The sequence below is a fragment of the Salvelinus fontinalis genome, chromosome 15, assembly GCF_029448725.1.
Source record: "Salvelinus fontinalis isolate EN_2023a chromosome 15, ASM2944872v1, whole genome shotgun sequence".
NCBI lineage: Eukaryota > Metazoa > Chordata > Actinopteri > Salmoniformes > Salmonidae > Salvelinus > Salvelinus fontinalis.
This window is the reverse complement of record NC_074679.1, coordinates 21,619,708-21,633,143: the sequence shown is the minus strand read 5'-3', so window position 1 is coordinate 21,633,143 and position 13,436 is coordinate 21,619,708. Positions and strand designations below refer to the sequence as shown.

At 43.5% G+C, this 13,436-nt stretch overlaps 1 protein-coding gene across 4 annotated transcripts in view; it reads right to left on the bottom strand.

Annotated features, from left to right (window-relative positions):
* prkd3 (protein kinase D3) overlaps positions 1–13,436 on the bottom strand; it is a 71,089-nt gene that overhangs the window by 8,024 nt on the left and 49,629 nt on the right. For all 4 annotated transcript variants that reach the window (XM_055862931.1, XM_055862932.1, XM_055862933.1 and 1 more), the window contains exons 5-13: positions 12,151–12,314; positions 11,142–11,331; positions 10,947–11,024; positions 10,666–10,846; positions 10,229–10,430; positions 7,575–7,851; positions 5,815–5,870; positions 5,347–5,419; positions 3,939–4,045 (exon numbers count right to left, since the gene is read on the bottom strand). In XM_055862931.1, coding sequence (XP_055718906.1) covers positions 3,939–4,045; positions 5,347–5,419; positions 5,815–5,870; positions 7,575–7,851; positions 10,229–10,430; positions 10,666–10,846; positions 10,947–11,024; positions 11,142–11,331; positions 12,151–12,314 — 1,328 coding nt within the window. The remainder of the gene's footprint in view (positions 1–3,938; positions 4,046–5,346; positions 5,420–5,814; positions 5,871–7,574; positions 7,852–10,228; positions 10,431–10,665; positions 10,847–10,946; positions 11,025–11,141; positions 11,332–12,150; positions 12,315–13,436) is intronic.

The window sequence follows — 13,436 nt, the reverse complement described above, 5'->3', positions numbered from 1 at the left end:
TAACATAAAATTATCTGGGAACAGCTCTGGTGGACATTCTTGCAGTCAGCATGCCAATTGCATGCTCCCTCAAAACTTGAGCCATCTGTGCATGCAATGTGCATGACACATTGTGCTGTCTGACAAAACTGCACATTTTAGAGTGGCCATTTATTGTCCCCAGCACAAGGCGCACCTATGTAATTATCCTGCTGTTTAATCAGATTCATGAAATGCCACACCTGTCAAGTGGGTGGATTATCTTGGAAAAGGAGAAATTCTCACTAACAGTGATGTTAACAAATTTGTGCACAAAATTATAGAGCAATTAGCTTTTTGTGTATGGAAATCCAACACTTTACATGTTGCATTTATATTTTTGTGCAGTATATAGTATAGACAGTGCTTTCGGAGAGTATTCAGACCCCTTCCCTTTTTCCACATTTTGTTACTTTACAGACTTATTCTAAAATGGATAAAATATTTTTTTCCTCATCCATCTACACACAATACTCCATAATGACATAGCGAAAACAGGTTTTTATAAATTTTTGCAAATGTATTAAAAATAAAAATATACTGTGTGTGTGTATATATATATATATATATATATTAGTTGAAGTTGAAAGTTTATACTCATTAAAACTCGTTTTTCAACCACTCCACAAATTTCTTGTTAACAAACTATAGTTTTGGCAAGTCAGTCAGGACATCTACTTTGTGCATGACAAGTCATTTTTCGAACAATTGTTTACAGACAGATTATTTCACTGTATCACAATTCCAGTGGGTCAGAAGTTTACATACACTAAATTTACTGTGCCTTTAAACAGCTTGGGAAATTCCAGAAAATTATGTCATGGCTTTAGAAGCTTCTGATAGGCTAATTGACATAATTTAAGTAAATTGGAGGTTTACCTGTGGATGTATTTCAAGGCCTACCTTCAAACTCAGTGCCTCATTGCTTGACTACATGGGAAAATCAAAACAAATCAGCCAAGACCTCAGAAAGAAAATTGTAAACCTCCACAAGTCTGGTTCATCCTCGGGAGCAATTTACAAACGCCTGAAGGTACCACGTTCATCTGTACAAACAATAGTACGCAAGTATAAATACCATGGGACCACACACCCGACAAACCACTCAGGAAGGAGACGCGTTCTGTCTCCTAGAGATGAACGTACTTTGGTGTGAAAAGTGCAAATCAATCCCAGAACAACAGCAAAGGACCTTGTGAAGATGCTGGAGGAAATAGGTACAGCAGTATCTATATCCACAGTAAAACGAGTCCTATATCCACATAACCTGAAAGGCCGCTCAGCAAGGAAGAAGCCACTGCTCCAAAACCGCCATAAAAAAGCCAGACTACGGTTTGCAACTGCACATGGGGACAAAGATTGTACTTTTTGGAGAAATGTCCTCTGGTCTGATGAAAATAGAACTGTTTGGCCATAATGACCATCATTATGTTTGGAGGAAAAAGAGGGAGGCTTTTAAGCCTTAGAACACCATCCCAACTGTGAAGCATGGGGGTGGCAGCATCATGTTGTGGGGGTGCTTTGCTGCAGGAGGGACTGGTGCACTTTACAAAATAGATGGCATCAAAATTATGTCGATAAATTGAAGCAACATCTCAAGACATCAGGCAGGAAGTTAAAGCTTGGTCGCAAATGGGTCTTCTGCTCACAATGACCGCATGCATACTTCCAAAGCTGTGGCAAAAGTCAAGGTATTGGCGTGGCCATCACAAAGCCCTGACCTCAATCCTATTGACAATTGTTGGACAGAACTGAAAAAGCGTGTGCGAGCAAGGAGGCCTACAAACATGACTCAGTTACACCAGCTCTGTCAGGAGGAATGGGCCAAAATTCACCCAACTTATTGTGGGAAGCTTGTAAAAGGCTACCTGAAAACTTTGACCAAAGGTAAATAATTTCAAGTCAATGCTACCAAATACTAATTGAGTGTATGTACACTTCTGACCCACTGGGAATGTGATGAAAGAAATAAAAGCTGAAAGAAATCATTCTCTCTAGTATTATTCTGACATTCAAGATTCTTAAAATAAAGTGGTGATCCTAACTGACCTAAGACGAGGAATTTTTACTTGGATTAAATGTCAGGAATTGTGAAAAACGGAGTTTAAATGTATTTGGCTAAAGTGTATGTAAACTTCCGACTTCAACTGTGTATATTATTTTAATAGCGCCCAGTTTTCCAAAAGCATTTTAAGGCTAACTTCATCGTTAGAACCTTCGTAGGCACATCGTTAAATCTCCGAGCTGTTTCCAAAAACCATCATTACTACAGTTGCACTAGAAAACACTCGTTATTTACCGACTGCCTCAGACCACTTATAGAACAGCTAACCGGGTCTTTAGATGTTTTGTTGCCCTTCCTCATCACTTTATAAACAGAAGATCTCCGCTAAACATAGAATCAAGTTGTCTCTCTGTGACTGCCAATTACATATGTCCTTCAAGACTGTTGGAAAAGCATTCCTCATGAAGCTGGTTGAGAGAATGCCAAGAGTGTGCAAAGCTGTCATCAAGGCAAATGGTGGCTACTTTGAAGAATCCATGTGTTATTTTGTGAAGAATGATTCCATGTGTGTTATTTCATAGTTTTGATGTCTTCACTATTATTCTACAATGTAGAAAATAGTAAAAATAAAGAAAAACACTGGAATGAAAGGTGTGTCAACTTTTGAATGGTACATATATTCACCTTTCATTCAGAACCTAAAATTAACCTAACTTCAATGTTGAAAAATACATATTTTAAATGTAAATTTGCTTACTGGGTTCACATTTTTGGTAACAAACTGAAAAGTAACATGACACTGTTGATCAGTCAGCACAAATTTTGATTAAAATGGCATGAAAAAATGTTGATCGATGACAAAGGAGGCAGTGTACTGAATTAATGCATCATAAGGTAAGAGCTTTGTTCTGGATGCTCTAACAGCGACGTCTCGGTCTGGTGTGTTGATCTAGCTAATTGTGTTCACTTACTACAATGCACAGCCGATGCGCTACTTGCATGTGCATTGGGTTTAGATACAACAGTTGGCAAGAACATTTGTTTTATCAACTACAGTTTGTGTTGTGAGAGGCTGGTCTTGGTTGAGGAAATGTAGCTTAGCTAGCAGTTGTTTGTGCTGAAACTGATATCTGGCTGCACATGATGCTAGCCAGACAGTTTGACAGTAACATGCCTGAGTAGCGTGGCAGTTAACCAAAGTTCAAAAAGTTTGATGTTGACAAACTTTACTTAGCTAGCCAGCCAGCTTTGCTTTATGGAAGAATGTAGCTAGCTATGATATATTATCAACATTGCGTTCTGGTCTACGATCTATAAAGCTATGTTACAGTCTCGTTGGTGTGTACCTGTAGCTACTGGCTAGTTGGCTAGTTAACTGGCTATAGCAGCGGGGACGTTTGCTAGCTTACTTGTTTGTGCTCTGATTTAGTTTAAATATACCTAGCTAGCTAGCTTCCTTTGCTTGTAGCTTGCTTCTCATCCGACTGGTGTTCGCTAGCTAGCGAGCTACAGCTGCTACTAGCTAGCTGCTGCTGTTGCGCTGCAACCGAGTTGCTGGTCCCGGTTTTAGAAATCGGAGATTCGGAAAATATATTAGCAGTGTCAGAAATGCTACAGAAAGGTAGCACATCGTTTGTTCTCTATTGGCATGTGAGAGCGATAAATTACACATTTAATTAAAACTTTTGTCCTACAAGCGCATTCAGTCTGAAAGGTGTCAAGTCTAATGTTCTCTTTATGGACGCTGTAATCAGACGCCTAGATATTGAGCTAGGTTTGGGCAAGACATTTTATTTTTTCCTAATGCTAACGACTGTGTTAAAAATCCGGTATGTGGTTATTGGTAGCTTCAATCAATCCCTACTACAGTCGGGCTATAATACATCTGACTGGTACAACATGTTCTATGTGTTACCTGGAGAATGGCCACTTCATTCCTCAGTTGGCTCTCCTGCTTGGTAGGGAACCTCATTTTGTCAATCACCTTGATGGCAACATCTCTTCCAGTCTTTCTGTGTTTCCCTGCCAACAGAAATAAATAAGTGTGTAACCGTGTACATACACTATATACAAAAAAAAGTATTTGGACACCCATTGCTGACAGGTGTAAAAAAAAATCAAGCACACAGCCATGCAACAATCTCCATAGACAAACACTGGCAATAAAATGGCATTACTGAACAGCTCAGTGACTTTAAACGTGGCACCATAATAGGATGCCACCTGTTCAACAAGTCAGTTCGTCAAATGTCTGCCCTGCTAGAGCTGCCTCGGTCAACTGTAAGTGCTGTTATTATGAAGTGGAAACGTCTAGGAGCAACAACGGCTCATCCACGAAGTGGTAGGCCACACAAGCTCACAGAACGGGACCGCCGAGTGCTGAAGCACGTAAAAATCATCTGTCCTCAGTTGCACCACTCATTACTGAGTTCCAAACTGCCTCTGGAAGCAACGTCAGCACAATAACTGTTTGTCAGGAGCTTCATGAAATGGGTTTCCATGGCTGAGCGCAAGCCTAAGATCACCATGTGCAATGCTAAGTGTCAGCTGGAGTGGTGTAAAGCTCACCGCCATTGGACTCTGGAGCAGTGGAAACACACTCTCTGGAGTGATGAATCACGGTTCACCATCTGGCAGTCCGACGGACGAATCTGGGTTTGGCGGATGCCAGGAGAACGCTACCTGCCCGAATGCATAGTGCCAACTGTAAAGTTTGATAGAAGAGGGATAATGGTCTAGGGATGTTTTTCATGGTTCGGGTTAGCCCACTTAGTTCCAGTGAAGGGAAATCTTAACGCTACAGCATACAATTACATTGTAGGCTTTTCTGTGCTTCCAACGTTGTGGCAAAAGTTTTGGGAAGTCCCTTTTCTGTTTCAGCATGACAATGCCTCCGTGCACAAATCGAGGTCCATACAGAAATAGTTTTTTGAGATCAGTGTGAAAGAACTTGACTGGCCTGCACAGAGCCCTGACCTCAACGGCATCGAACACCTTTGCGATGAATTGGAACGCAGACTGTTAGCCAGGCCTAATCGCCCAACATCAGTGCCTGACCTCACTAATGCTCTTGTGGCTGAATGGATGCATGTCCCAAATGCAATGTTTAATTGATAGCCTTCCCAGAACAGTGGAGGCTGTTATAGCAGCAAAGGGGGACTAACTCCATATTAATGGCCATGGTTTTGGAATGAGATGTTCGACGAGCAGGTGTCCACATACTTTTGGTCATGTAATGTATATACAGTATCATAAAGACAGATATGTTTTGGTTTGGGTTGAGAGAATACAATTAATCAAAACATGGATACCCAGGCACATACCTCCATACACAATCCCAAACTGACCAGATCCTAGAACCTCGTCAGAGAAGATCTGGTACACCGAGCTGATGTCCTACAGAGTGGAAAACGCTTTAGTATTACTAAAGTTTATTACATCTATTAGTAAAGGGTAATGCTAGTGCTAATACACATTTAACTGTGGGTTTACACTGCTATATCATCAATTGAATAGATGCCGTTGTATTGGTATGGTCTTTGAGATGCCAAATGGGTCACTTTCACTCAATGCAGAAGTATAGCACACATGAATATCACCATTTCCCATAACAAGGGTATCTGTGACTTCCTTAATGTCTTTTTAAATATATATATTTTTTTTCATACAGTTGACATGCAATGTTTAATGGTCAATGAAGAATGCAGAAGTAAAAGAGGAAAATGTATGACTGCACACACGCACATACAGAGAAATTGTGCAAGATCGTACGTAAAAGTTACCATACTCACCACATTCTCCTTTATCTGGCAGTTCGACACAGATATGCTGACAGACAACTCCTGTTCTGGTGGAGGAAACAAAAGTTTTCACTTTAAACAGTACACATGCAGAAAGTACTCAATGTATCCCTAACTTATCAAAAACAGAGATACATTTCTCACGTTTTCACATCCTTAAAGCCTATCACAGCTGCTTGGACTACACACAGCAGATACAATAATGACCCTTTCAAATTGATTAGGAAGGATATGTGTTATTGAACAACATAACTATGTGTTGCATTTCATTGTAAGTGTTATGGGAGCCTCCCTGAGGCCAATATTCAGTCATGGGGTTTCAAAATCATGTTTTACCACACAGTGGCGCAACGGTCTAAGGCACTGCATCTCAGTGCTTGAGGAGTCACTACAGACACCCTGGTTTGAATCAAGGCTGTATCACAACCGGCCGTGATTGGGAGTCCCATAGTGCGGCACACAATTGGCCCAGCGTCGTCCGGGTTTGGCCGGTGAAGGCCGTCATTGTAAATAAGAATTTGTTCTAAACAGACTTGCTTAGCTAAATAAGGTTAAATAAAATAAATTAAAACATAGTAATAGTAATAATGAACGAAAACTAATCTTCTGATCAACAATGTGTGTCCTCCTGTATTTGTCATTGAGTAAGAAGCATAGTATAGCACTATTGGGCACGAGGCTGAGTCTCTGCAGCTTGTTGTTATTTCAGGGTGGTTGGATAGGGCGGCGTAATAAAGTGGTGGGCCTCATCTGTTTGGCATTATCACCCTCACCATCTATCTGATTTACACCACAATTCATGGCCAGCTAAATGACCTCCAGGGGTGCTCATCTCATCTGCACTTTAAAACGTTAAAACCTGCCCTGGTGACTGTGGGCACTGAACCACAAGTGTGTTTATTAAATAACCTAAAGGTAAAAAAATACCACTAATCTGATTTCGGCCATCTCATTATTAGATTATGGTGCATTACTGTATTGGATGTGATGGAAGAGGAAGGGGAATTTTAACACACACATATAATCCCCTGAATCTATGTCAGGTTTCAGGTGTCGCGCCATGTGCCCACAGGTGAGCAACAGGTTGAATGTGCCACCTTGACTCTATAGCCCCTAAGATCATCATAATTATTATAATCAAATTCATTATCATCATAGGAGGGAAGAGGTAAATCATGGCTCCTCAATTCAAGGCTCTGCTGTGTCTGTAGGTAGTCATTTCTGGTGATGTTCCCTTGTGGCTCAGTTGGTGGAGAATGGTGCTTGCAACGCCAGGGTTGTGGGTTTGAATCCCACGGGGGACCAGTATGAAAACAATAATGCACTCACTACTGTAAATCTCTCTGGATAAGAGCGTCTGCTAAATGACAAAAATGTAAAATGCCATTGTTGTTATCTCAAAACAAGACTGACTGCTTAATCACTTCAGAACATCACCTCACCTTACTTGACCTTAACTCAGGATTCAAGCATTTAAAGGGGACTCTTTTGACCCACTGCACACATATAAAAATCAAACAGCTAAATGACCACAATATGGGATTAGCCATTTTATGTGCATAAATAGTACTATTTCCATCACTCACATAATCAAATTTCATATCACCTTTCCAGTGCTAGTGCCATTATCTACAATATGTCAAATATATGCCAATGCTACTTCCAATAGAAATAACTAATGTATACACGCATGATCAGTAGCCTAAAGCGATGTCTACCATGTTAACAGTAGAGAATGGTACTGTACTCACTGTGGTCCTTGCCCTGCCCGGCTGCGGTGGCCACACTGGGCTGGGGCGTGGCAGGCATCAGGGCCTGCCGGATGGCCTTCTCCCAGCCCTGGGCCACCTCCATGCCCACGCCTGAAGCTGCCAAAGTGGGGCTGTTGTAGTGGACCCCGTGGTTCTCCCCTACATAGTAGACCATGGTGGAGGTGATGATTTCAAAGCAGTGTGGGTTGCTGCTCTGGGCTAGGCTGCTGAAGTCGCTTGACTGTTCCACCTGCAGGATCTCTGAGAGAGGGATCTCCTGTGGGCCATGAGGGAAGGAGGGAGCGAGAGAGACACCAGGGTCATAACAGACACAAACAAAGAGAGCCATGCCATCACCGTTAGTGATTGGGGAGAGAGAGACACAGTAGACAAATACAACCATGATAGACATAGAAAATACCACAGCCTAGTGAACAGTCAAACTGAGAAAGACAAGTCACTGAATCAATCACTAGCAAGACAGAAAGTCAGATCAGATGGAAGCAGACACCAAATCCTTTGCAGATTTCAGAGGTAACCGCTGAAAAATGCTCTTCCGCTTAGCATGCGTACCAGAAAGAGTAACCCAGAGTTAGACCAAGTCCCTTCCCACAGCAGTGTATCCACAGCCCCTGCCTAGTGCACAGCCTCTGTCTGACAGACCCTTACAGAAGTGGCGCGAGGGGCAGTTTGAGCACACTTTTTAAAGTCCTCTTTCCCTCCAGCCTTACTGTCAAATGCAAATCAAAGAAGAAGAAGGAAGTCCCTAGCCAATAGGAGCCCCTGCAGTGCCTCGCCCCCATTGTCCCACCCCCCGTCTCCTCTGGGTCCCCTGAGGGTGGTTCACCACAGAGTATCAGATGAAGTGGTTAGTAGGGCTGGCCCACGTGAACCAGGCCTGGGTCCATTGAAGAGAAGAGGCCCCATGATTACAAGGCAGGACATCGAGAGCACCATCTGAGCAAGGCCGCACTGCCAGCCACTGAGACGCGAGACACGGTGACTATCGGGGTTGGGGAGAGGTGCGGGGGAGCTAGAGACAGAGTGAAGCCCCCTTACCCTTATAAAAGGGTTTTGGAAACCACAAGTACAGGGGTCTCATCTTCAAAAGAGAAGCCTATATGACTTCCAAATGTAGAAAATGGCAGTCATCTGATATATCGACACACAACCACCACCCCTGATCAGATGAATGGAGGTAGAGAGAAAAGAGGACAGCCACACGACAGGAGAACAGGAGAGAGAGAGACAGTGAGGGAAAACACCCAAGAGACTCAGAGGCTATGGTAGATAACTTAATGTGACCACTGGCTCAATCTATGGAGCACACACTAGCAACAAATAAAACAGAACGACCCATATGACGAGATTTGGGAGAATAAGAAAGAACACATTGGCGAACAGCTAGTCTTCAATTAGTCTCCTGAGTGCTATGCTAAGTGGCAAGTTTATAATAAACGACCATATAAAGCTGCCTCTAAACACACCCTGAACGTCTCAATCCCAGCTGTATAAAAGACTGGGGTTTCCTCTCCACTGTTTCACTGCTGGGAAGATGGAGGGTGTGTCCGTCACAGCCGTAACACTCGGAGAGTGGAGCTTTAAAACAGAATAATATTAGACGACAGCCTGGCAATTAGGTGTCTACCTACACATACACACACTTTCTCTCTCTCACATACACTGAATGTGCTACATCTCACAAAACAAAAGTCGTTAGAAACCATAGCACCATAAACACCATCCCACTGCGTCACATCTCTCGCCACAATCAGGGGAGGCGTCAAAGTAACACACCCACACCATACAGAGGCTGGCCGTACAGAGGCTGGGACAGGCTCACAGTGGCAAGACTGAACTGAACATGTGGAAGCCTTTACACAGAGGGAACAAGGACTGCCTTAGTGCCAAGTGTCTAATTACACAGCTATTAAGATCTTGTGGCATGGTAAAGACTGCCTATGCCACTGGTGTCACCATGGAACTGTCACACACTCTCTGAAGCTGGAGTTCTAGCATTTGGAAATCAGTGTCAAAATGCATAAATCAAATGTATTCGAACTTGACAACAAAAGTTTATGGTGAAGGTTTGGTAAGACATTTGAAAGAGCATATCTGTTATGAGTGATGCAACTTGTTACAATGTATTGTATAAATGTGTTGGAAGTCCCTTTCAGGCATTTTCCCCAGCAAAAACCCATAACATTTTCAGATACAAATACTGCTGATGACAACGTGGCTTTAGAAAAAAACGTTCACTCTGCGACCATGGAGAAAAGTCAGTACTGCCTGTGATACCACAGAAGGCAGGCTGGGGGATTTTCTCTGTGTATTAATGGCCCACTGTAGTTTACAGTTGCGACACAGCAGCCCCCAGTCTTAGTCACACCATTACATACACATACACCAAGACATTAAAACACATTTTTATATATATATATATATGTTTAAAAAATCTGGTCGATTTATTTAGGATCAATTCAGCGTTTGGTTGAAACCATTTGCTTTTAGACAGTGTATAGATTCAGAGAATTACTGATCTGTTTACGTTGTTCTGTGACATCAATGTAAATGCACACTCTGGTGCCCTTTTTCATTCTGCCATGCCTCTGCCTCTGTCAGGTAATAGATGATATGTGGTGTTGCTCTCTCACCTTATAGAACTTGGCTCCAGTGTCGTTCTGAAACAGGCTGAGGCTCTTGGTGTCCAACCTCCAGTAGTGTCTCTTCCTCAGGTTGTCTCTGCTGGTGTAGTGGACCATCCAGCCCTCCCTCACCATGGTGGAGCTCCTCCTCTTGGTCTGTTTGATGGACTGGACCACCCGCATCAGAGGGATGTTGCTGCTGGTGGATGGGCTGGACACACACACACAGCACTTTTTATGAAAACATTTGTCACAAAGTGCTTAGCAGAAACCCGGACCTGAGCGTGAGAAGAGCAAGCAGAAGCAACAATGGCAAGGAAGAAGGTCCATTGACGCAGACCTGTTTGATAACTATATGGTCTATGTTTACACAACTATTACATAAGTCAAACTCCAAGTTAGCTCAAATGTGTCCCAGTAATGTAAGGTGTCTTGCTATATAATACCTGATGGTCTTGATGGTCTCCTCGTCCTTCTCGCGGTCCAGAAAAGGAGAGTCCATATAGAACATCTTGTCGTCTGGGGTTGAAGGTTCGTCAGAGTCATCCAGTAGTCCTCTAGTGCTCTCCACATCACTACTGTCCACCTCCATGGTACTGTCAGAGTCAGGCCCTGGGCTGGCAGGCTCTGTGGACACACACGATCACACAAATATGAGTATGTCCCTCAGTTACATCTTATCATGATAAATGGACATGAAATGTGAAACTAGAACAGCAGAAATTACCTCCATTGAAGGAAACCTCGCCCAAGCAGTCTCTTGGTACCTTTGATGCACACCGCTTATGGCAATTGAATTTACAATCTGAAAAGAAAGTACAGAAAACATGGATTTAATAACAACATGGAGCTCTAGAGGGAGAAAGGTAAAGAGGTCTAGGCAGATATGGACATAGAGACATACAGGGAGGTGGCACCTCACCTTTGCACTGCATGCCCTGGCGGAAGAGGCCCTTGAGCAGGCGTTTGCAGTACTGGCAGATGGTTGGCCGCGTGTAGGTGTGGATGGCGAAGGTGTGAGGCACTTTGACTCGCCCCAGCACCATCTTCTCCATCCAGATGGGCCGGCCACTCCACGACAGGATCCTCTTCCCTGCCTCCTGGTGGCAGCGCTGTTGCAGGGAGAGATGGGAAGGAGGCAGGGAGTGAAAGAAATAAAGGAGAGAGGGAGAGGCAGATGGAGCAAGTGTGGTAACCACAGCATGTAGGGATGGAGAGATTTGTAGCCAGTGGGAGTGAGGGAGAGATAAAATAAACCAGGAAAGGAAGGAGATAGCGAAAGAGAGAAGAAGATGAGGGATGGAGGGACCAAAAAGGACCAAATACACAAACATGGGCTAGAATTTACAAGGGTTTAATTTAATTGGCCTAATTGTATTTTCATGGACCTTTCATAAGCGTTCGTCACCAAGGAGAATATTCCATCCAGCTAGCCTCAATCAAACACGTTTCATATGCTTAGGGAAGGCCATCGTACCATCCAGTTAATCAAATTCAATTTGCTGTGTCTTTGTGGTGTTTCACATCAAGATAGTCCAATAGATTTGGCTGACAAACAGACAATTGATAAGAAACAACAAGGCATGACCTTGTAGTTCATTTATTGCCAACTGACAAATATGTCTCAATCGGAATAACAGTTAGATTAAAAGTGAACAAAATTTTCAGCCAATCACATGGAACCTATGAGAAAGTATGTGGCTAGAACTGGTTAGTAACTGTACTGTAGATAAAAATCCTACGGTACTTTCACAAGGGGCGTAGACGGACAACGTTGCCGCCTTGCAAGCAATGAACTGTGCTTGGGTGTAACTTTATAAGGGATTGTGTTTACATAGCCACTTTCACTGGGTCTTAAAGCTCTTTGTATTGTGCAGAATATATCTTTACCACAGGACATCTCTCTACACCAATGGAAGCACAGGTCTTACCTCCTCCGGGACTACCACCGCATGTTCAGTGGGACCGGGGAGGGGCCGGGGGACTGAGAGCGAAGGGCCCGGCAGGGACACATTGGACAGACGTCTCTTCCTCACCCCACTGCAGTTGTTGGGGATCTTAAAGGCGCAGCGCTTGTGGTAGTTCAGCCCACAACCTGGAAGTACACAGGACACAGTGGTCACTAATTACACATGAAGAACAAAACACATATTGTACAGTACAGGCTATACAGTCGTGGCCAAAAGTTTTGAGAATGACACAAATATTAATTTTCACAAACTCTGCTGCCTCAGATTGTATGATGGCAATTTGCATATACTCCAGAATGTTATGAAGAGTGATCAGATTAATTGCAAAGTCCCTCTTTGCCATGCAAAGGAACTGAATCCCAAAATAACATTTCCACTGCATTTCAGCCCTGCCACAAAAGGACCAGCTGGCATCATGCCAGTGATTCTCTCGTTAACATAGGTGTGAGTGTTGACGAGGACAAGGCTGGAGATCACTCTGTCATGCTGATTGAGTTCAAATAACAGACTGGAAGCTTCAAAAGGAGGGGGGTGTTTAGAATCATTGTTCTTCCTCTGTCATTCATGGTTACCTGCAAGGAAACACGTGCCGTCATCATTGCTTTGCACAAAAATAATTTCAAGGAGAGCGGTTCAATTGTTATGAAGAAGGCTTCAGGGCGCCCAAGAAAGTCCAGCAAGCGCCAGTACCGTCTCCTAAAGGTGATTCAGCTGCGGGATCGGGGCACCACCAGTACAGAGCTTGCTCAGGAATGGCAGCAGGCAAGATGCACGCACAGTGAGGCAAAGACTTTTAGAGGATGGCCTGGTGTCAAGAAGGGCAGCAAAGAAGCCACTTCTCTCCAGGAAAATTTACATTTTCTCTGATTAATCCCCTTTCCGATTTTTTGGGGCATCCGGAAAAAAGCTTGTCCGGAGAAGATAAGGTGAGCGCTACCATCAGTCCTGTGTCATGCCAACAGTAAAGCATCCTGAGACCATTCGTGTGTGGGGTTGCTTCTCAGCCAAGGGAGTGGGCTCACTCACACTTTTTCCCGAGAACACAGCCATGAATAAAGAATGGTACCAACACATCCTCCGAGAGCAACTTCTCCCAACCATCCAGGAACAGTTTGGTGACGAACAATGCCTTTTCCAGCATGATGGAGCACCTTGCCATAAGGCAAAAGTGGCTCGGGGAACAAAACATCGATATTTTGGGTCCATGGCCAGGAAACTCCCCAGACCTTAATCCCATTGAGAACTTG